The 24,432-nt window shown below is 48.5% G+C and overlaps 2 protein-coding genes across 8 annotated transcripts in view; one reads left to right on the plus strand and one right to left on the minus strand.

Annotated features, from left to right (window-relative positions):
* The window catches only part of ST7L (suppression of tumorigenicity 7 like), a 137,592-nt gene that overhangs the window by 67,639 nt on the left and 45,521 nt on the right, over positions 1-24,432 (plus strand). For 2 of the 7 annotated variants that reach the window (XM_078451554.2, XM_078451555.2), the window contains exon 15: positions 13,104-13,252. The exons of 2 other annotated variants lie outside the window; for them this stretch is intronic. In XM_078451554.2, the coding sequence (XP_078307680.1) occupies positions 13,104-13,166 (63 nt within the window). In that variant the 3' untranslated portion in view covers positions 13,167-13,252. Of the gene's footprint in view, positions 1-13,103; positions 13,851-24,432 lie in introns of those variants that run through there. 3 more of the 7 variants (XM_078451553.2, XM_060626477.3, XM_060626480.3) reach the window with 3 other exon arrangements.
* Positions 6,677-23,814, minus strand: WNT2B (Wnt family member 2B). Its single transcript, XM_060626484.3, has 5 exons — positions 22,395-23,814; positions 16,446-16,666; positions 15,123-15,400; positions 14,206-14,470; positions 6,677-10,986 (listed from the first exon to the last, which is right to left on the minus strand). The coding sequence occupies exons 1-5, from the start codon at positions 22,580-22,582 to the stop codon at positions 10,757-10,759; spliced, it is 1,182 nt and encodes a 393-aa protein (XP_060482467.1). The 5' UTR covers positions 22,583-23,814; the 3' UTR covers positions 6,677-10,756.

Here is a 24,432-nt window from a genome sequence, read left to right on the forward strand (position 1 = left end):
ACCGGCAAGGGATGCATTCGTGTAAGACAGAGGCTGCTGCCACGGCGATAGATTAGCTCACCCTTGCATGTTTATTCATCTGACTGGAAGTGGCTGAGGAATTATTTTCACGTGCCTCACATAAGATGTAGTGACCTAAAAAGTCATTTGAGACTCAGAGAGGAGTTTTCCCTTTAGATCTAGGCTTTGTTTAGTCAGGGGTCCTTTCAGTCAAACAAGGCAGATAAGGGAGTCTCTATTTTATTTTCTTTCAAACAGGAGACACATAGGACTTTCATCTTTACACCTAACTGATGAAGTTCATGTCTTTATAAACTGTGGTACTCATTATGTCTATCTGAATAGTTTAAACTTCATCAAAAAGTGAAGTGCTCCACAATTCAAAATTGAAATAAGAAAGGTCTTGCCTCAAGAGTCACATAGTAGTCGCCATAGTAGCATAAGACAGAGGCCTCTCTCATACTTACACTTCCATCATCCTCTTTTATAACCTCTCATTGCTAATAATGACAGACTGATAAGGGTTAAAGGCCATTCTGGTTTAGAATATGAAACAGTATGATGTCATTGTGAAGCAAAATGGGAGAACAAGAGTTAGGACTAAAATTAGTTGGGTCTGTGGCCATGTGGGAAAGATGGGAAAGAGCCACTCCAAATTTCCCAGAGCCTACCATTAATGTTAAAGCTGCATCCTGCAGTGACTGATTCTGAACATAGGCACATGTTAATTTTAAAAAATCATAAAAGGATATTGGAGTAGGCACTGAAATAAGGTTCCAAAATTCCCCAAGCTGAATTTTGCCAATCAATTCTGCATCCTGACAATTCTGTCTTTTTATAAGGAGAGCCACCAAGATTTTCCAAGTAACTAAAAAATATTTCCAATCTTCATTGGGCTCAATCAAATATATGTGCTGGCTAGGTCATTAGGGATGACCTTGGAATACATATTTCAGAATAGGCACAGGGGAGCTATGCCTTGGGGAGCTTATACTAATTAGGCGTGTAATCAATAAATATGATAATATGATGGAAGTATATGGAGTGGAAGAGTAGGCCTAAGGTTGTACTAGGGGTCAAAGAATATACTGATTTAACTCAGTGTGGCAGCAGAAGAAAGGAAGTGGGATGATTTGAACAATGACTTTAGAGGCAGAAGACTGCAGATCAGGCTTCAGAATTTACTGGTGACTGTTCTCTAAGAGTCCATCTGAGCTTGCTCTATCTGATGGAATAAGTAGAAATTATTAGTGTTTGGGTAGGTTAACAGAAAATGTATCTCTGGATAGTGAGTTAGATGCATGACAGGATCTTCCAGTTCAGAAGTCTGATTTGTAACCTGCTAATAAGGAGTCACATTCATATTTCTGGGTTGTAAGGAGCCCACTCTCATCCATTCACCTGTGTTCTCGTTTATCCTAGACCGTGTCTGCTAATGCTAGGTCTCTAGAGAAAGAGTTAAGTCGATTCCAGGCCCCCTGAGTTCCCACCGCCACCAATTCCCTTAGGACTTGGACAAAGATAATGAATAGAGTTACTTAAAAAAATTTTTTTAACTTTGATCTTTCAGATGGCATTGAGAGTAACCGTATCTTTTGTTTGGTGTCAAGCTCCCTATTGAATTATTTTTTTTAACGTTTATTTTTATTTTTGAGAGAGAGAGAGACAGAGTGGGAGTGGGGGAGGGGCAGAGAGAGAGGGAGATACAGAATCCAAAGGAGGCTCCAGGCTCCGAGCTGTCAGCACAGAGCCCGAAACAGGGCTCAAACTCACAGACCATGAGATCATGACCTGAGCTGAAGTTGGACTCTTAACTGACTGAGCCACCCAGGTGCCTTGAATTATTATTTTTTTAATTGCTTTTGAGCAATAACTTTTTCTTTGGTTGCTTAACCGGTCGTACAAGTTAAGACTTCTATCTCTATGTCTATTTTATAATAGCTGCCCTGAGAGAGCAGATGAAAAATAATAAGTCAGTTAGATATTTTATGAGTACTGAAATCCCTTCCATTCAGAAATGTAAATAAAATAAGCAGCATGAGCAATCAGCTTATGGCAGATTCCGTGGGTTTATGTTACATAGGGAAATTATAGTGCAACCTGAAACACACTTCTTAATGAATTCATAGTGGTGTCACAGTTGAATGAAACCCTTGAGCTTTTTTCTGTCGTGAAGGGTTTCAGAAATCACTTTTTATAAATTGCCTAGGGTAGGAGGAAAAAACTAAGATGATACCAAAAAATGCCGACACTGTTAAGTGGCTGCCTCCCAGCACCAAATTGTGCCAGTTAAGTAAAGCAAAAACATAGGATACTGCTCGCCTGTGGGCTTATTCAGTGTATGTGTATGTGTACATACATGTGTGTGTGTATTCTAATGCAGCTGACCCTTGAACAACACAGGAGTTATGGGCACTGACCTGCTGTGCAGTCGAAAATCCATCTTTTGACTCTCCAAAAACTTACTGCTTACCGGAACCCACATCAATAACATAAATGGGGGTACCTTGGGTGGCTCAGTTGGTTGAGCATCCGACTTTGGCTCAGGTCGTGATCTCACAGTTCGTGAGTTTGAGCCCCATATCAGACTCTCTGCTGTCAGCACGGAGCCCACTTTGGCTCCTCTGTCCCCCCTCTCTCTCTGCCCCTCCCCCTCTTGTGCTCTCTCTCTCTCTCTCTCTCTCTCTCAAAAATAAATAAACATTTAAAAAATATATATATTAAGAAATAACAGTTAACACATATATTGTATATATATTCTGTATTCTTATAATTAAGAAAATCATAAGGTAGAAAAAAATACATTTACAGTACTGGACTGTATTTATTTTAAAAATCTGCATATAACTGCACCCATGCAATTCAAACCAGTGTTGTTCAAGGGTCAGCTTATTCTTTTTCTGAAAAAAGCACAAGGAAAATGCTGTGGAAGAACAGGTTGCCCTTGTGATTTTTGTCCCCAGAAGTTGAGAAAGCTCAGTTAGGAAGTATGACAGGAGCTTGGTAAATAGCTCTGTTTTTACCTTCACAAATGCAAGAAGCCAGAGACCTAACTGAAAGTCAGGAAATTGGAATTTGTCTCTTGTCTGGCAGCCTCTTTATCTGGCAGCTTGTAGCACACAAGAACTATCTTCTCACTTATCAGTTAGCTGGTTTTGTAGTTCCTAAAGTTCTTTCTTCGCTCTCCTTCTATTCGCTGTGGCCTTGGAGGTGATGAATCCGCTAGCCACAAAAAGTCCAGTATGTCAAATGGTACATAGGGGCCAGTCAAGCTCTAAGGTTGGGAATGAGGGAAAGAAACACATATTTTTAATTTCATATTATTTCTTTTTTAAATTTTAATTTCTTAAGCATTTGGCTTGATTTATGTCAGATTCTGGGCTTGGAAGCCTACATGAATGCATCACAGTTCTGGATAGAATACTTCATGTCTCTTATTTAGCCTAGAATCTCAAATGGTAGTGAGTTGTAGTTAACACTTAGCATTTGTGAGGCTTTACAGCGGAGCTCTCTTTTCGTCCCTGTATGTGTAACAAATGGCCTCATCCTTGTGCTTTCCCATAGGTACCCCCGTGTTTACTGACCTAGAGCAAGATGCTGTGTGGCCCTAAGGGGCTCTGCACCATCTGACAGTCTAGGCATATGCCGCTAGCTCACATTATTTAAGCCCTTATCTCAGCGTTCTGATTTCTCTGTAGTCCCCAGTGTATATAATATGTACTTGCTTGAAATTCCTTATATATTGCTTGCACATTCTTGCTTCTAAGTTTCAGCACATACCAGGGCCTTTGCTTTAGAACGCCTTCTCTGACTGCCCTCCACCAGTCCATACCTTATCTTTTAAGACTCCAACTCAAAAGTGAGTCCTGGAGAAAGTCTGATTAATCTCTTCCACCTGATTGCTTTATTCGGAGACTTCTGTTTCTCGGTCTATTCCTCAGACTGGTTTTCCTTTGTGATTGTTGCTTGTGTACATTGTCACCCAACGAGCATGATGATACTAGGAATGACGATTTTCCTCTGTCCTCTTGTCTTTGTTTAATACACACAAACATTTTGGAGGCCTGCTAACAGCCTGCTCAGTTTTCCCTGAGTTCTAGTCCACCTTCCATACCTTTTCCCTTGACATCAGAGCTAAATTCCTGGAGAAACAGGACACATTCAGGACTTGGCCTCCACCTCAGCATGTGTGTGGCAGCCTGCTGAATAGGTCCCTACAAATAGGAAGGATCTAACCCTTTGGTTTCAACGTCTCTGCATTCTACTCAGACACCTTCACGAAGTAGATGTGGGATCAGAAATAGGTCTGGGGATGGGAGTAGGGAAATTTTTAATGAATGCTTTTTCCTTCCTTTTTACATAAGACCCATGAAGCTGCTGTCGTCAGCAGCTCACCCGACACTCTCCTGCTCTGCCTCTTTTCCAGAAGTCAGGGTTAGTTTAAGAAAAAGCCTCTTGCTAGAAGCCATGACCTCGTACTTTTATCCCCTCCATCTGGTGTGCGGCCTCATGGGGCTGTGCTGCTATGCAGGAGGTGAGCAGTGGAATTCTTTAGATGATGACTTCTGAGCCCACATGCGGAGGCAGTGGGGGTGGGGAGCAGGGAGAGCAGTGAGAGCCAAGATCGATGGACCAAAAAGTAAGGTTTGCTCTGGGACAGATCCTGACTATAGGTAGGCTGTTTTCATGAGGTGTCCTTCCCCTAATTCAAGTGGGGGCCCGGGTCTATGATGGATGAACATTGTGTTCCTGCAGTTTTCCCTTCTGCCTTCACAGTTGGGGTGCGGGAGTGGGATAGGTAGGGTATGTGCAGGCTTATGCCGTTTCTGAAGGAATGCATTCCACGGTTGAACAGGGAAGGGTTCCCCTTGCACACATCCTCTCTTAGAGCTGCTTTGTCTCACTGTCTTGGACCCACACAGAAGTCCAGATTTTGAATGAGGGTGGGAGGAGGGGTTGAAAGGAGCAAAAGTTTTTGATCAAGTAAAAATCTGTTGTCTGCCTCATCTTGTAGGGGTTTCTCTGCAGGGTGGATTCTCCTTGCCTTGGTGTAGATAAATTACCTGTCTCAGCTAGAGGTCCCAGGACTTTTACCAGGCCATGAGTAGGCATCTGGCCTGGGGTAAGACATTTTTTTTTTTTAGCACTCTCATTCCCTGTTCTTACTTTCCTAGCCCAGGGGTTGACAGCCATTTAAAAACAGAGTGAAATCTCAAAGGAAATTCTAATACATACATTAGAAGCCCAAAGCCTTAATAATTTCTTCTCATGGATTCTCAGGACTACTTGTATTCCATGCACTTAGCATCACTTTAAAAGAAATAGATAAAATTAAAGCAAATGTTAAAAGTGTTAATCTGATGAAGAAAAAAAGGCATAGAAAGCTCTAGGAGCCAGAGTTGATTGAAGGTGGACTACTTGGCATAGTGATCATTTTGTGGTGGTGGAAATAGTGGCAGAAATGACCAAAAGGGGATGTGCTGATGTAGTTAGGGAAGGCCTAGGCTTTTCCTTTTGAAAATTCTGCTCAGATATACTCTCCTAGAATATTTTGTATCAATTTCTGTCCTAAAGGGGCTGGGACTCTGGCCTCTGCAGGCTTGTGTATTGTCAGTCTTTGAGGAGAGCACACAGGGTTTGAAGTGAGAAGCCCTGGATTTGAGTTCTGTCTGAACCACTCAGTATCACATGACCTGGGACAAATCACTGAGCCTTTCTGAATAGCACCTGTGCAGTGAGAGTGTCTCCTGCCTCACAGGGAAAATTGGTGTGAAAATTAGTCTGCGTTAAAGCATTTTGTACCTGAAAAAGCTTCTTATGACATCATAATTATTCTCAGGGAAGCCCTACCTTGAGTTGTCAAAAAGGACAGCTGTGGATTAAATGGTCTTCCCATTTTCTTCACTCAGCTTAACGTTTCTGTTTGCTCAGGCCTGCTTAGAGGGGCTGGTAGTAGTGAAGTAAAGTCACCAGATTTCAGCTCCTTTTGGTCAAAGAAAGAGAACTTCCATGTCCAGCTGCTCCATGCATAGACTCATAGGCAGAATGGAAGTGAGCAAAGGGTAGTTCAGAGTCAGGGGGCCAAGGGGAGAATGCTTTCCTTGCTGTCTCTACTCCAGGATGACTGATACGTCTTAAGTAAGTGGAAGAGCCACTAAGATGCTCAGGGATAATTTAAACCATGAATGGGAAGTGGAAAAATGTACTTGTAAACTCCCCCTCTCTTCAATCCCTTTGACCTTTGGGGTCAGGGGAAGGCATTTACTGATACCCCACTGACTATTACCTGAAACCTGCCAGTCACCCAACGAGAAGAGCAGCTTCTGGGAAAGCTCAGTTCACTGTAGCAACTGTGTCACAAAAGTCACTGCTTGCTCCCCTCCAGTGCCTCTCTCTTGTGGAGATTATCCCTGGAACCCAAAGCTATCCTGTTTTCTAACTTAATAGAAATTAAGAACGACAGGTCGTGGGCCGCAGGCTTGGTGATTATACCTGGTGCAGTCCTGGAGGCTGTGTGCCATATCTGTAGCACACAGGGCACAAATTGCACTGTCTCCAGCATGGTCTTAGCCATTGGGCGTGGGTGGTAGTATCTCCCCTCTCCATGCACTCTCTGCATCCTTTCCCTGCCACCTCGTGGGGGAATACCAGTCACCAAACCACACAGCTGCTTGCATATTGAGAATGGAAATGTTTAATGTTACTTGGTTACGGCTGAACCCCTGATAATGGCAGGAATTTTGAAGGATGTGATTGAAATCCAGTTGTTTGTTTTATTGTTAGGGACCGGGGATGACTAGAACTCTGCTGCAGCCTGAGAGAAGCTTGCGTGCGTGTCCACGCACACATATCACGCGTGCACGCACGCGTATCCTCATGGCTGTGCGCAGGCTCGCAGGGAGAGCAAGGAGTGGAAAGGAAGCATCTCTTTCTTGTTTTCCAACATTGCTTCAAAGGTGCCCAACCCCCGTAGTAGCAGGCAGTTCCCAAGTGGAGGGAGGGGGCAGAGGCTTCCACCAAGGCCATCAATAACCAGGTGTGAGCTACAGGTCTCCGTGTAATGTGAAGCTCTCCCGTATTTCATTTCTGCACCCAGGGGGCGGCTCTGCAGGATTGCTTACGGAGAGCTCTGTGTCTGGCACCTCTCTCCACAAGGCCCAGGCGCCCAGGGTCCCACCGACCTGCCCAGGAATGCATCACATTATTCTCTGGTGCTGTAATTTGGCTGCAGGAGCTAGGCTGACGGCCTCCCAGGGATGAGAAACATACTCTCCCTGGCGTCCTCCCTTGGGTTTCTGCCCTGTGACCACTGAGGGTGTTTAAAAACCTCAGGCTGAGGGGGAAAAAAAAATCCCGATTAACTCTCATATATTAAACTGTGTAGAAACCAGTGTCCTGAGTGGTTCTGAGAATTTGGCAGAAGACTTAGTGGTTGGTGTTCTTGCTAAGGGAGGTGAGAAAAAGGAGAAGAGATTACCCTCTGCAACAGGGAGGAAAAGAAATGAGGCCGTAAGTGGTCATGAGTCAGACCTACAAGACTTTTTGCAAACAGACGTTCAGGGCCAGGCAGTGTTTAATTTTTAAAAAAATAATCTGAAGTCCCTGATTTCATTTTCCAGCATCATTCTAAGAAAGCATAAGGGCGAGCACTACTATTCAAGGCTAGCAATAATAGCAGTTGGCTCTTATCTGCAGGACTAGATTAAGGCTGGCATTCTTACTTCTACATGAGAAAAACTGGCCACGGGCTGTGCGGCTGAGGTACTTCAGTCACCTGCCTTCTCTAAAACAGTCTAAGATCTTTAAAGGATAGAGATTGTGTCTTTGAAGTTAACTTTGTACCCAAATAGCACTTTCTGCAACGCATTCTACCTAAATGTTAAAAGTTAGAAGAAATGAGGACTGACAGGAAGGAGTGTCAGAGAGGGGCTAAGAGACCGCTGCTGGAGGCACAGAACTCTCCTGACCAGAGGAGGGTCTGGAGAGGGGTTAGACGCTGTGAGTGGGTGGCAGCAGGACTAAATGGAGCCCTGACTGCACCAAATAAAGTTCTCCTTTTGCTGCTTGTTCCAAATAAATTAGTTTCTGTTTGTTTTATTGCAGAATAGACGCCAGTTGTCCAAAGCCAGTCACAATGCAGAGGCAAGCTAAGAAATACGAGGAAAAATTAATTGCTTGGCCATCATCCATCCCTTCTTGGGACCACATTGCCTCTGTAGTGGGGCTCACATGGACCTCTTTTCTTTCGCTATCCACCCCACTATTCAAACTTTTCACTCTCTGGACAGCTTGCTTTTCTCTTAACCATTTATAGTAAATTACAAAACTTGGGTCTTTATGAACTAGAATTTGGAGCCCAGGGGAAGTCCAGAGCAGTACGAGATGCCAGAAGAGGCTCAATTTCCTTCATAGGGTAAGAACTGAAAAGGAATAGGTGACAGCACAGGCAGATTGAACTTGGGTTGAAGTCCAAGGAAGGCCTAGCTATCATTTATGTGGTTACCTGGGCATTCTTGTGAGAGCAGGGGCTGACTGGGACCTGAGGCTCTACCCAAACACCCTGATGTAAATTCCTTCAGCTGTATTCTTGATTCAGACTGACTTTGACCCCCTTACCTTCCCACTATGCTAAGGCTCTCCTCCTCCTAATCCCAGCTCAAGATGTCAGAAGCTCTTCTCTTTCCCTCCCATTTCCCCCTCCCTAATCCCACCATTGCCTCATCAGTTATCCAGTTGACTCCACTCTGCAAGGAAGACATTCCCCTGGCCTGACTCACTCAGTCCCATTTCTCCACAGGAATCCCCTCACCGCAGACCACAAGGGCCCTGACTAGCTCATGTTTTGTGTTAATGGATGTGAAACCGGAGCAAACCCCTCACCAAAAGAAAAACCACCCTAAACTCTCCCACACAGGTCTCAGCAGGTTACACAAATATTAGTCCTATCATCCAAATAAATCTGCCCCCATGGCCCAGAGCTCTGGCTCCCCTATCCTTCTGCTGCCTGTGCAGAGTGAAGCTGTTCTACAAACACATGAGGACCCCAAGGGATGTTGGAGAGGAACTTGGAGGGGGGGGTGGGCGCCTATGTTCAGAATTCCTTGTGTAGGCCCTTTAATCAACAGCCTGCTGTCAATACTTTGCAATTGTAAACGGAAGGTTTCAAGAGAAGTCATGATGGGCTAGACCAGTTAGGAACTTTGGTAAGAGTGTCTGTTGGCTGGAATTAGGGGGCACAATTAAAACTCAGTATCTGAGATAGGTTTATAACCTCATTTTACAGACGAGATGATAGAGGCTTGTAGAATTTGGGTATCTTGCTCAAAATATCAAAAACTGTAAATGGCACAGCTGTGATTTCAACCCAGGTGTGTCATAACTGCAAATTTCTATACCACTTGGCTCTCTTAAATTATCAAAAGATAGCCATTGTCTAAGTCACCTAAAAATAGGACATCACAGTTTTTGGGACTCCATATCCTAGCTTGTAGCTTACAAAGCCTGCTATCTCTGGAGACTCCACTACTGCAAGCTTAGTTAGGCAGCAGGTAGTAGCATAGAAGGAACTCCCCTGTTTAAGCCAAACATGGAGTGAACAGTAATAATCCCCAGAACTTAGAGAGCCACTAAATAAAAATTTGTTCAATAAATGGGGAAAGGCTGTTTTTTAAGTTGTTTACCACTTTGGCCCCAAAGCCCCAGCTCTCTTTTCCTCTGTAGCCACTGGCTTCCATGCCCAACTTCAAAGACTAGGATTCTCTCCTAAAAATTGCCAAAGCCAGAGATCCCTACCTGACTAGTATACACTGATGCCTCATGTGAGGCCCTTGAGATCAGGCCTGCTACCCTTTCCTACCCTCCATGAGTCACATATCTTTTACTAAGTGTTTCCCAAACCTAGTTGACCTCCAGAAGAATGCATAGAAACTTTAAAAAAATAAAATAAAACCCCAAAGGCCTAGGCAGGCTTACTAAATTATTCTTTCTCAGGAGTGTTCCAGGGTATTCTAGTGATCTATTAGGCATAAGAACCACTACATGCCACTTGGTTTGAACAGGCAGCAAGTGAGCAAGGGGCAGTGCTATCTGATATAGGTTGAAAAGAAGAGGGAGGTTGGAAGAGAATGTATGTTTGTATAGTTATATAATTTCTTCCCCTACAAAATACAGCAGTTTATAAACCTATGAGCATGTGAATGGAACCTTGTCCACTACGGCTAACTCTTACCTAGGAATCCCAGGCTCTGGGATAATTGAAGAAGGTTGTATAGCCTGAGAGTTTCTTTTGGGGTACCAGGCAGTCTGCTCAAACTGACCCAGGGAAGAGATGTGGTTCCATCTCTGTCCCATCTACCCTTAGTCAGGTAGGAACACAAAGAAGCTCTCTCCAGGTACCTTTCCTCTTGCACACACAAGAAATGTCAGGAAGCCAGTGCAAAGGAAAGGAAAAATGAGCCTTGACCATGTGCTTTAGTGCAACTTATATCACTCTGAAGACCCCACCTCTTCCCCTCTCCCTTCTAACCTCCAGAGGGGGCAGTCAGGGAGCTGTTCAGTTTCTTACATCCCCTGTCAACTCCTTCCCAGGGCTAAGGAACCAGTCAGGACACCAGAGTCCTTCTGGATTGCTTTCCAAGTCCTTAAATAGAAACTGTAGCAGCCCAGAGCTGAGGGTAGAGGAAGGCGTGCATGCAAAGATCTTGTGCTTTTGAGCCAGGAGTTTTGAAGTAGAGGGATGAGTGAGGTATTTCTACATTCAGGTCTGGTCCAGCCACTCTGCCTTCTTGGGGGCCTTGCAAGTGTGGACGTCCACAGTGTTTCTGCACTCCTTGCACCGCACTGCACAGCACCAGTGGAATTTGCACTCACACTGGGTGACACGGGTGACTCGAGTTGTGTCGTACCCTCGGCCACAGCACATGATTTCGCAACCATCCGTCCCTTTGGATGTCTTGCTACAGACACGGCCCGCAGTGCCTAGGGAACCTGGGTTGGGGAAGAGAATGAGAACCAAGTTACCTCTTACTTCAGCTGCTCTGGGTTCCCTTACCCACATCCTCATGAGGAAACCATAAAGAATCCCTTTTCCTGAAAATATGCCCAACTGGCCAAAATGACCATCTCCTTACTTCCCTTTGCACCACTCTGGCTTCTTCCCACCATAAAGGCTCCCCAAAGACCATTGACTTCACCTTCTATGCCGTCCCTGCCAATACACATCTCTGTGTCTCCTTCAAAACCTAGCCTTAAAATGCTGCTAGCTGTTAAAGCTGGGTAAGGGCTCTCTGTGTTAGAAATTTTCCATACTAAACAGTTAAAAAAAAAACAAAAAAAACAACTTAGCCTATAATTTATCTTTTCCAAGAAGTCATGCCACAACTCTGATCCAGCTACCATTTGTTAGTATTTTGGGCCTTAGTTTACATTTTAAGTTGTACCATACAGGGAAGTAATATAGGATGGCCATTAAAAACATGGGCCTTATTGTCATATTGTTCAAGTTTCAGTTCCAGGCCTGCCGCATCTTAGCTATGTGATTTCACAAGGTAGTTAATCTCTCTAGGCTTTAATCTTCTCATATGAAAATAGGCATAATAATAGCATGTAACTCAGTGGATTGTTACATCTATCATCTCTGTTCAGATGAGGAGGTGAACTGGTTAGTGTGACTGCCCAGAGGCATATCCCTGTGGAATTGCTACAGACTATCCCTTGCCTTACCCTTTACAGTAGGAACTCTTGAAGGGTAGGGATGATATTATCCCCCTGCACAGAGAATGCTTAGGACTTCATCCTGACCAACTTTAGCAAGAGAGATCCTGCCGACAGATATAAAAACACAGAATTTGGGATGGGATGGGCCCTAGAAAGTATCTGTCTATTCTAACCCTTCCCCAGAGATGGGACAGGGACTGACCTGGAGGTTGAGGAAGGGGAACAGATTGACTGATTCTCTTGCAGTAGTCTGTACACCCTACTGCGATATGGAAAGAAAATGCTAGGGGCACCTGGATGGTTCAGTCGGTTAAGAGACTGACTTCAGCTCACGTCATGATCTCATGGTTAGTGGGTTCGAGCCCTGCATTGGGTTCTGTGCTGACAGCTCAGAGCCTGGGGCCTGCTTCAGATTCTGTGTCTCCCTCTTCCTCTGCCCTTCCCCCATTCACGTTCTGCCTCTCTCTCTCTCTCTTTCAAAAATAAACATTCAAAAAAAAAATTTAAAAAAAAATGCTAGATCTTAGAACTTCTACATTTGTTTTTCATCTCATAAATTTAAAATCCCTACTTTGTATGTTTTATAAAGTACATATCAATACAGTGGAACATAGGTATCTTTTTAAGGTAAATATCCATATATTAGAAGTACATGCTCAAATAATTTTTTAATGAAAGAGTACGCAATCCAAAATTGTTAGAGGCCACTCTTCCAGAGTGTGGGCTAACTAGTTCTACTATCTGTGTTACTCTCCTCTAACTCCAAGGGCTGGATCTTAAGTCCTTTTGTGCACCGGAAGCCTCTTCTATACTCTAGAGCTGAGCTGTCCAGGTTTAGCCACCAGCCACACGTGGTCATTTAGTTATAAATTAACTAAAATTTAAGACTTAATTTCTCAGGCACAATACCTATATTTCAAATGCTCAGTAATCCCATGTGGCTAAGTGGCTATCTATTGGAAAACACAGATGTAGAACAGTTCTGTCATCACAGAGAGCTCCACCGGACAGGACTGCTTTGGTGGAAATTTGTGGCTCCATACTCGATTCTGAGATGACTTACACCCTTTGAATTCCAGGCCCCACTTTGGGTTTTATGAGACTTAATTTTATGCCTCCAAGAAAAACCAACACATCTGACTCACCCTTCCTTCTGACTCCAAAGATCCTTCCCCAAAGGTGCATTTTAGGTATAACAGCATAGGCTTACACCTCGGCTGCTATGGAATTATTTCAAGACATTCAGAGAGTAGTCCTCTGAATTATACCACGTGGGAAGAAAACATACCTAGTGGCAGGAAATCACTGAGAGAATCAGAAAGGGCTCTTTTAACTGCTTTTCTCCTAGCACCCTCCAAAGGGCACAAACTACTTTCTGTGTTACTTAGGTGGAGCCCCACCCTGTTTCTATGCCCAGATTTGCTCCGAGCCACTTGACTCTCCAGGAATGACAGTGATGGCTGAAAACAAACAGAACCAAAGACAGCTGTGGTTCCTGGCTCTATCTCACCCAAGTCCTGAGTGCTGAGTCTGCAGAGAAGAGCCTGCAAGCCCATGAGAGTAACCAGAGGAAGAGCAGTTCTTTTGCACTAAAGGTTGTTCCTAGTCTAACCTGTCTGAACCTGAAATATGAGCCAAGCCAAGATGGTGACTTCTACTCTTTGGGGGCAATAACATATCACTTTCCAGCATCCCCAAGAATTCCACCACAAATATCTGGACCAGATTGAAAAACAATTTGCTGCTTTCTGCTAGTGGTTAGCCCTACTGAGATCTCTTTCCTTGCTTTCCCAACTCCACTGTAGAATCTCCAGTGGTAGACTGGATATAGTCTTTCAAGGCCACTCATGGTCTGATCCTCACCTTTCTTTCTACCTCTAGTCTCCTCATCCCAAACCTTCACTCAGTCAGATTCATCATACCTCTCGGTTCCTAGAACAATCATGTACTTTCCCACCTACCACTCTGCTTATTGCCCTTCTCTTTTCTCTAGGTTGTCCAGGTGATCCCTACACTTCGAGAAATTGCTTAAATTCCACATTTTCCAATAAGCTTTTCTTGGTTTCTCCAGCTTTGTGTCTTCTGCAATTGCTTATGTCCACCGATTGATTACACCTTCTTTCTTTAGCCAGATCATAAAGAGTCCGAGACTTAGGGTTCCTCCACCTCATGCTTGTGTACAGCCCATACATTGCTTGGTATTGAAAACGGGTGACTCATTTAAACAATCCCTGAATAATACCTACTGTACCCCAGATGCTGGGGATATAAAAGAGTGAGAAATGACCTCTCCTCTGCTTGGGTAGCACTGGGACTGGTGGCTTGAGGCATTCATTATCAATCTTATTATAAGACGCTCATGTCGAGAGGAGACTGATGCCTCGCAAAGTACCACTTCCCTAACTCCTGTGGCTGAACAGACTATGATTGACCAGGGGTGCGTGCACCAAGAACTGGGGCTCCTTGTCCTTACCTGCTTTCCTTACTCACCTGCAGCCTTGTCTAAGACACAGTAGTCTGGGGAGTTGTCAAAGTAGACAAGGTCAGTCCGGGTGGCACGGCGATAACCTTGGCGGGCTGCTGTGAAGTTGGCGCCATCCTGGGTTGCTGTCACCTGCACAGCCCCATCATAGCGCCGCCGCAGGTAATCACCTGTGCGGCGGAAGTCTGAGAGTGCACGCCAGCAGGTGCGCAGAGTACAGGAGCCACTAACGCCATGGCACTTACACTCGAGCTTCAGAAACCGCCGCACAGCCTGGGAGGTGAGGGAGAGGCAGCCAGTCAGGGCACTTTTCAGTCATCCTTAGGGCTACAAGCATGAGTGCTCTGACATCTGGCCTAGGCTGGACAGTGGGTTCTCTCCCCGTCAGAACCCACCCATTCAAGAACCTCTTCCTCCATGAATCCTCCCTAGACCACCAGTGCTTTCTTTCCACGATAGTGTGTTCAAACACAGAGCCACAGGATCCTGTTCATGATTACAGTTTGCCATCACATGCCCTACTTTTACATGTTCTTAGAGTTTAAGGTGCCATGCCTTCTGCTTCTCTAGCATGTCATTTCCCAGCACAGTACTAGGCACATTGGCAGTGCTCAGAAACCAGTGAACTGCCCAGAGCAGGTTCTTATCCTCCTCAGTCCTTATGGAAGTGGTCCTTCCCCTTCTTAAAAAGTTACTTCCCTTTTCTTTCCCTACTTTCCACCTCTGTGAAGACACTTTATGCGCCTGGTTGAATCTAGGCATTCCCAAGCTCCCTTGCATTCACTACTCCTATCCCGTGGGGGTTGGGGCTGCTGGAAGTGATCCAGGAGCCTTCAGCACTTCCACCTTCATATTCACTCCGTGATCACATGTACTGGTCACCCCCAGCAGATATGGACGTACATGCACAGACATGAGTACTGACCGTGCGACCACAGCGGTTGTTATGTAAGTTCATGAGGGCCCGGGCATCCTTAAGCCTCTTTTCCTTGGCATCCACAAAGGCCTTGGCAAAGCGAACACCATAATGGATGTTGTCACTGCAGCCACCCCAGTCAAAATCCCCACGTTGGTCATGGTGTCGGCCACGGGTGTAGGGGTCACAGCTGCACACACTCAGTTCTCCCTGGCTGCAGGCACGAGTGATAGCATGGACCACCCCTGCAGACGAGATGGCATATACAAATGCTGCCTCCCGGCTACCTGGAGAGAGAAAGGTAGAAGTACATTTCTGCAAAGAGGCCTATGTCTGTCCCTGTCTTCTGTCCACACAACCCCCCACTCTGAAACCTCCTCTCTTCTTGTCTTTCCCAGAGCAACTCCTGCACCTGCTTTTTTCAAGGTGGCCTTCTCTTCCAAAAGCATTCCCCAGAGTATCTGACCTCTTCCCCTTGGCCCTCAGTACTCTCTATCCGCTTCTTTGTACATCTGACCTCTTGGGCTGACCTGTACTCTTGCTTCCTTCCAAACTCCCTGGATCCATCCATTGAAAAGTTTCACAGTGAGTCATCCCCTCCCACCGAGTGCCAATCCTAGCTCAGCTAAGCCTGCCTCAGTCCACATTCCAGGCCTTTTCAGACCTACTCTGCTGGACAGTTCCCCTACAATAGAGACCCCAGCCCAGGGGTTAGCCTGTTTGGGGAGACCTGCTACTTTCCAGGGCCTGCTTCCTTCTTACCCTGCTCTCAGGGATTGATGACTCATCACCCCTGTCCCCCAGACACCTCCCGATTCCCATCTCCTTCCCTTTCTCCTAGTTTATTGTCTCACTTCTGCTTAGCTTTTTTGCTGAGCTGGGGCCAAGCCACCAACTCTCCAAATATTTACATATCACCTTTCTGTTTATCCCTTGCTGCCATTACTGTGATGTTGGGAGTGTTGGGGTGAGGGTAGTGATGGTGGCAGTGAGTACAGAGCAGCCGTTCTAGTCCTCAGCCTTACAGTGCGTGGAAACCCTCACGCTGGGGCTGGGGAGGAAAGGGGGAGGGAAGACGAGACATGGAGGTGGCAGGGGACACTGTACCTTTGTGTATCATCCCAGCAACACTGGCATTTAGAGGGGTCCCTGCCTACATATCTCAGGTACTGAGGGTCTGTTCCCAACTGTATCCTGGGCACTGCCCTCAACTGTCTATCTGATTATGAGGCAGTGTGTCCGAGAGGGGAGGAGGATCATGCCTACCCTACCCACTTGCCACCCCAGGCACAGACAGGGAAGCAGTTGGAGCAGGGTGGAAGAGCTCCCTACTTCTGAGCATGACACGGCCAAAGACAGTGTGGTCCCGGTCCAGCGTGGTGCAGTTCCAGCGGTGGTGGCGGAACTGGTGCTGACACTCTCGGATCCATTCTCGGGCACCCTCGCCCACCGAGCGCATGATGTCTGGGTAACGCTGGCACAGCTGCCGCTGCCGGCTCACCAGACCAGGGATATTGTCACAGATCACTCGGGCCCCCAGTGCCCCGATGTACCTGCAAGGTGGAGATGGCCCTGTCAGAGCATCCTGGCCCTTTTCCTGCCTCAGGAGGGGGAGAAGGAGGGGGAAGGGGAGGGGAGAGATTTGGCCTTCAGAACTTGAAGAGGTTCCTTCCCCTCCTCCAACCCACATTCCCTGAGGCCAACGGGTACGCTTTCCCCACAATCCTGGAGAAATGGTTACACAGTTGCAGAGAGTAATTGAGTGGTCTCTCACCATCACCCGCTCCCCAGCCAAAGGTCCAAGTGACACACACTCCCAGAACACGGGCCAGGCATGTGTCACATACGTAGAAGCCCTGGGCATGTCACACAAACCCATTCCCTGTTTATTTAATAAACATTAAGAGCCTCAGAGAAAAATAAACTAACAAAACAAGAGTCTGAGACAACACTCTTACACCCACATGTAAGAGGCACGTCCTTCGTAGCTGGTCCATGAAGACATAGTTTGGGGGAGGAAGGATGGAGACAGGGAGGGACCAGTGGGAAGAGACTCAGTGGGCAATTTGGAGTCATGTTTACAGGTCTAGTCAGACCCATGTAGCTAAAATTCCTCACTCCCAAACCTGAGGTCTTGGGGAGGAAGACCCCACCCCCAAATCTCCTCCCTATACCCTTCATTTCCAGGCTCCACAGCCTTTCTTAACAAATGAGTCTTGGAGGCATGATGTCCTGGATGAACCTGCTTGGGCAGAGGGCTGTTAGCAGTGGGAAGCCAAAGCCAAGATAAATCGAGGGGGGTGACACTCCCCATATTCCAGTCCCCACTCTGCCCAATTCAAACAATTTTAAGAAGATCAGTTGGGGTGGGCTACTAAAAGTTAGGTGGGTTGCTAGAGTCACTCTCAAATTTCTCAGTATTTTCTCTTCACTCGAACATTCTTAGCTTCTTCTCTCCATGAGGTCACTAAATGAGATCTGACCCATTCATCCACTTTGCACTCCCTCGCTGTCTCTCCAACACCTAGCACCTTCCTTGGCCCTCTGGGAGTTCTCTGTTCTCCTATCCTAACACATCAAATGGATACCTCTCTCTCTTTCTCTGAACAGGTGGGGGTCAAAGGGGGCAGTTGCTGCTACGGGCTGAAAAGATTTGGTTTGGGCTGTGAATGAGCCTGTGGTTTGGGAGAGATCCCAAAACGGGCCTAGAAGTGGGTGAGGGGAACAGAAGGCAGCCAGTGGGGAGAGAGGAAAAGCTGGACCGCCCTGGGCTCTATGTCCCCTCACCGTGCCCTGCCCACATCCTTGTGCCTGGCCCTCACCCACAAACTAGATCACCGCTGGTGACACCAAGTCAGACAGACTCAAGGAGGGCTGATGCTTGCCTCTTTTGGAGCTCAGCGGGGCTGATGGGGCCCATCTGTCCCCGGGGGAGGGGTGAGAGGGCTGGCCCACCACTGACAAATCCCATGGAATCAGCGTCGCCAGCAGCACTGTCCATCAGGGCAATAGCTTCCAGGAACAAACAAAATAAACACCCCGGGCTGGGCCAGGCCGGAAAAGGCCGCCTGACGCACAGCCTGGAGTTACACCCACTGCCGCGGTGCTTTGTTTGGAGAATCAAGACCATTGCAGTTGGAGCTCGTCCCTGTCTCACCACCGTTTTGCTTCCCCAGTTCGGCCCAAGTACTACTCTAAGCAATGGGTGTTTGTTTTTTTTACTGGGGCTTGGAAAGAGGGGGGTTGGATGGGAATGGGAGACCAGTAATCCAGCCCTCATGAGACAGTCTGGAGTGAGGCAGGCCAAACTCTGGCAATAAGTCCTTCCTGTGGTATGACTTAAATCCATTCTGCTGCAGCCCACATTGGTCCTTCTTGTTACATCCTCACTGAGCGTGGGAACATTTAGTACCTAAGACAGGAAGATAATTACGTTCCTCTACTACCACCCAGACCCCATTAAGTAGCTGCGCTAAGTGCCCCAACTGGTGTGATTCTGAAGAGCAGGGCACTTGCCTGCTGGCTAGTGGTCAGCCCCTTGTAGTTGGTGGGGGAGGCGGGCTCCAATACAACTGAGCCTTAGCCCCCTCTCAATTCAACACACACCTGCAAAATGCCTACATGTGCCAAGCACTGAGCTCAGCTGTTAGGGCACAGAGATGTTTAAGGCACCTTGCATCTCATTGGCTGGTAAGAGGGGGAGAGATGCCCCTGACTCCAGCTCTGTTTTCCCTTTCAGAAGTTTTCCTTTCCTTCCCAGCCTCCTGCCCCAGAATGCTCGCTTCACCTGCTTTTGACCAATTCACATCCCTTCCTTTGACAAAGTGACCCATACCTTACTCTAGCCCTTTGCTCCTCAAAGTGTGGTCCCCAGAACAGCCATATGGGCATCATCTAGGGATCTGTTAGAAATGCAGAGCCTTGGGCCCCACCCCAGGCGTACTGAATCAGATTCTGCATTTTCACCAACATCACGAGGTGATTCAGACACCCTGTTCCATGAAGGCAGAGATTTTTGTCTGTTTTGTTCACTTGGTTACCCCCAGAACCTAGAACAGTGTCTGGCATATAGTAGATACTTAATAACTGTTTGTTGAATAAACACCTAACCGCTCTGATTTACCGCCAACTCTCTTTTCCCCCTAGCCAGCCATAAACTTCATTTCAATTACAGCTTTACTCCTGCTGACATTGCCAGCCTATTTGCAGATGTTTTATATTTGTGTCTTTTTAATGAGGCCAGGGATGCTCTTTTCATTTCCCCTCTTGCAGTCCCTAGTGTACACAATTCAGCCCAGCCCACACAGGGCTTTGAACACAGGAATAAAAGTATTTACCTTCCCTGAATCTCTTAATACAACATCATTTATATGGTACTTTACAGTTCACTTTAAATGTTTGTTTAGAAACATTTTTCTAAACAAAAATCCTATGAGACAGGTCTCCATTTTACAGATGAAGAGACTGAGGTTCAGGGAGATTAAGTGGTAATACCCACTCTGTCTATCAGGACTAGTCAGAGGAGAGCCAGGGTGAACCAAGGATATCTGACTCCAAAGTCCAAGCTCATTTTCACTCCGAGAACAAGAGAGGCATACAATGCTTAACCAGGAATAGAGCAATCTAGCTCCAAAATTGGTGTGAACTTGGGCAAGTTTCATACCACTCCCCTCCCAGCCCTCACTGTCTTCATGTGTGAAATGGAGAAAATAATAGTATCTACCTCACCAGATTACTTTGGGCATTGAAGAAGATGATGATCATAAAGTACTTAGTTATAGTGTCCAAAGCTTAGTAAAAATTCATTGAATGACACTTGGTGGTGGTGACAATAATGCTATTATTATGATATCAACTCTGTTCCTCTCCCTTCGTGAATCCATGCACGATGTCCTGCTCACAGGATTCCCTACATCCAGCCCCCTGCAGAATGCAAAATGGAACAGGGAAGCACATGCGAGGAGCCCCCTATTTCTTGCTCTGTTTGTCACAGATTAAGAAGAGACCATCTGTTTCCTCCTCCAGTTAGAAGTGGGGAGAGGGAAGGAGTGACTGGAGAGTAAGGGAAGGGCTGGGGGGACGATCAGACTGTTAGCTGGTGATAGTGATGACCTTCTGCTCCAGAGTGGAACACGGACACACACAGGGTCAACAGGCATCTCTTCCAGGGTTTGGACAGAGTATCAATCTTGCTGGGTTTTTTCCCTAAAGGAAAGAGAGATACCTTGGGGGCCTGACCTGCCTTTAGAAAGCAGCTTTCCACTGTATCTCAGAAGTGATGACCACTGAGGCAGGCATCTGGGGACTACAGCTGTGACAGGTGTGAGGCAAAGAGATTGAACTAACCTCTGCACCCACTCCCCATCCTGGCTCCACTGCCACCTTTCACAGCGACTGCCTGCCGAGTCCCTCCCTATCACTGTATCACCGGCTTGCCCCCTCTCTGGCTCTTCTACCCAGAGTTTTTCCAAAATGTGAACCACGTGGGGGTGAGAGCAGTAGAAGGGAGAAAGGAAAAGAAGAGGGAGTAGCCAAGGGACAAATTGGGGACCAGGAAACACCCTAGTTGGGTCTTTAGGAAGCACTACCAGGATGCTGCAATTATCAGAGTGACACTTCTTCACCTAAACACCAAGTGGTCCCCAAAACTACCTCCCAAACTGGTAAGAAGCAATCAAGAGTCCCTAAAAGCAAATTGCTATCTGGGGTGGGTAAAGATCCACTGTGGTCACTTCATCGTCTTTCCATCCGGCCACTGAACACACAAGTCCCCAGCCAAACTGAGTCCCTGATGGCTTTGATCTCCCTCTGAACTTTGAAAGGCTTTTCTCCTCTGTCCCCTCTTCTCTTTCCCTTTCTAAAAGAATGTTTCAAGCCAGATGTAAGATACGGGCCTCCCTTCTCCCCCATCCAGAACAAACCACCCCCCCCTTGCCTTCCCCAACACTGCAGAGATTAAAAAGATCCAAAAGAGAGATTTTTCTGAAACAGGAAAATGGGGGGGGGGGGGGTGTGGGGATTGGGGATGGAGAGCGACGCATCTTGAAATGATAGGAATCTGCAGCCCAAGCTTGCTGGCCCCTCAGCCAGCTACCCCTCACCCTTCCTAGCCAAGATTCCAAGTCTAGAGGAGAAAAGCCACAGGGTGCAAGGGGAGGAGAGACCACTCTGTGTGGTGGGAAGGGGGAGGGAGGAAGGAGCAAAGTAAGGAAAGGAAGGGGGCACTGCTTGGGTAGGGAGGGGCAAGAGTGCAGTCTGAAGCCAGTTTGATCGGGGGGCGCAGTGAAGAGGAAAGATGAGAAGACTGTCTTTTCTCAGTTCAGTTCCCCCCTTTGCCCCCCAGAGGGTGGGGGAGGAGGGAGAGCAGCTTTCTCCTGAGAGAAAAGGATGAATGCCATCCAGGGCTTGGGGGTGGTGCAGGGGGGGATTCAGAAAAGAGCAGATATCCAGTGGGTTTTTAATGCCTTTTGCCTCATCTGCCCTCTTGTGAGGTGTCTGGAGTCTAAGGCCTGCAAGAAACCTGAGGGGAGGGTCTCAATGCTTTGCGCCTCCAGAAGCCTCTAGTTCTTGGACGGGAAAGAGATGGGAGACACAGGGTCATCTGGGAAGAAAAAGGAAGGAGAGAGGGATGTCTGGGTTCGAAGTGACATCTTCAAAGCTGAAGTTGAAGACAAACGCCTAAATTATGCAATTATGCAAAATTGTTTTAATTGTGAGAGTTAATGGAGTATTTTTGCTTTGATTCCATTTCTAAACCTTGCGCTGGGTGCTATAGCGTGAACACCAAAGTCTTACTGCCTACCCGGTGGGGTAGACTAGCGCGAGCCTCGTCCGCCCTCGCCAAATGCCCTTTTCTCCACCTCCCGGGGTGGGGGTGGGGGGTCGACGTTAGGCGATCAGGGGGCTCTGTTGGAGGGCCACTGAAGGCCCCAGATGGACGATTGGTTTCTTGAATCCACCCTGAGAAAAACTTGGAAGGTAGCATTCCCCCTAAGTCAGAGCTGAAATGGGGCACAGCACAAGGGAATCTGGAAAGCCTCGACCACCAGGCGTCCTTGCTCCAAACACCCAGGGCCCACCTCACTGGGTGAGCAGCACACCTATCCACCCCCACCCCTACTCCGAGACTTAAGTGACAGTCCGGCTCGGATCGTCTCTAACTCCGTCGAAGCAAAAGCCTGGTCTCCTGTGCAGCCGGTGCCAGGAGCTGCGTAATTCCTCTGGGCTCCTTCGGCCTCTGACCCCGCGCCTCACCCTCCCCACCCCGAGAGCCATGCTCACCACCAGGACGTGTCTACGCGGGCCGGCAGCGTCAGCAGCAGCAGCAGCAGCAGGCAGGCAAGACCGAGGCGGGCCGAAGCCCGAGAGCCGTCGGGGGCCGCGGGTCCTGGCGGGAGCACGGGGACAGGGGCGCGGGCGCGCCGAGGGGGGAGCTGTGCGGCTTCCTCCGCACCACCCGGCTTCAGCATAGCTCCCCGATGACTCCCGCCGCGCGACCCGGAGGGGCGTGGACGGGGCACCGGCTCGGGGTACTCAGGCTGCTCCTACCTCACCCCCTTGGGGGGCCATAGGGCCCGGCGGCGGGGGACCCAGGGGCACCTGGAGTCCGGGAGCCGGGGCGCAGGGCCCCGGAGAGGGGCTCAGGGAACGGGTTCCGGAAGCCGACGGCGGCGCGCGGAGCCCCGGGTCTGGGACGCGCTGCCCCGGCGCTGGGCGCGGTGTCAGGGGGTCGGTGGCGCGGAGTAGGGCTGCGGGCAGAGTGTGTGCGGACAGCCCCTCGGCCGCGGGCTCTCATTGGACGGCGCGGGGCGGGGCCGAGGCCGGGGACACGCGCGGCCCTCTGGGCGGCTCCGCCCGCGCCAGCCCCGGGCGCTTCGCAGCGCCCTAGGTGTGGCGGCCCCCTCCGCCCCTCGGCTCTCCGCGGAGCACCGCACCGCGCCCTCACCTGCTTCGGCGGGCCGCGACGGGGTGCGGGGGAGCCCTTCAGAACCCGTAGCGCCCAATCCTGGCCGACGCAGCGCCACCGGGTCCTAGCGCCCTTCAATTGGCAACCCTAACTTCTGTGGGTGATGGCCAGGAGCGCAGAGTGAGGGGGCCGCAGACACTTCCCCTCTGTTCTCTAACCTACAGTGACACCGGAGCTGAGCCACTGAGCATGCACTCATTTCCTCGGTCCTCTCTCGGTTCTTGCGCTTCTGGGAAATGGGTAGAACCTCTGTCACGGGGAGTTGCGGGAGGATCTTAACTCCCGTTCAACGTTGCCAACTGGGGCTCTTTGGACAGTCGGCTTCAGGTAGAGGCTTCTCTCATCTAGGGCTTGTCGCTCCTCGTTCCTCCGACCCACTGCCCACCGCACCCCCTGCACGCAAACAATGTTTAGACCTGGTTCACGCCCGCCTGCCAGCCCCGATGCTCCCCTCTGGCCTGTGGACCGGGAATCGATGGCAGAAGCAGAGGGGGCACACCTGCGGACCGGACAAGGACTCCCCGCCCTTTACCGCCCCGGCTGAGCAGAACTTAGTCTCTCCCGGCTACCCCAGTGCTTCGGTCCCCCACCCCCTCGGGCGGGGCTGCAAGCAGGAAAGAATCAGAAACAGCTGGGCGGCTTTCCCGAACCAGAGGCCAGGGTGGGGGTCCTGCTGAGAGTGGAAGACCCGGAGCCATTTCTCTCCGTCGCCTTTCCTCCTCCCTACTGCTCCCTCACCCCCTCCGTCACCCATCCCACCCCTGCACACCGCCCCGGGGCGTGGTAAATCAGGAAGGGGTGGGGAGGGGCTGACTGCTGACGGTGACACCCCTCTTCTCTCCCCGCACTTACCAGGCAGGCTGGTAGAACCTTTGGGATCAGAGTGGCCCTGGCCTTCCAACTTGGAGAGTTGGGAAGTGGCCTGACCTCTTCTCCAGCCTCAGTTTCTCCTGTCTAACCCCTCATTCCCAAGTGTCTTTATGCCTGTCCCCATGATTTATCTAAACTGTAAAGCCCTGGTGTAAACAATGCTCTGGAAACTGCCCATCCTCCTCAACCCCAAACTCACTGTCAGTTCTTGGTTGGGGGGCCTGCCGGTGGGGTGGGGTTGGGGGTGGGGTGTTAGAGCCGCCTGAGTGTGAGTGGACACCGCGCAGCTGCAGACATCCCAGGGGCAGATATGGGGGGGGGGGGCGGGAAGGGCTCAGAAGGACCTTTATCCCCTCTCCCTACCTCTCTACCTTACTTTCTGTGGCAGGGGCCAAAGTGCCTTCATTAATTCAACAAATATTTATCTACTCCTTACCAGTGCCAGACTGTGCTAGAACAGTCTGCTAGTGAACAAGGCAAAAC

This window comes from Panthera onca, chromosome C1 (genome assembly GCF_046562875.1).
Source record: "Panthera onca isolate mPanOnc1 chromosome C1, mPanOnc1 haplotype 2, whole genome shotgun sequence".
NCBI lineage: Eukaryota > Metazoa > Chordata > Mammalia > Carnivora > Felidae > Panthera > Panthera onca.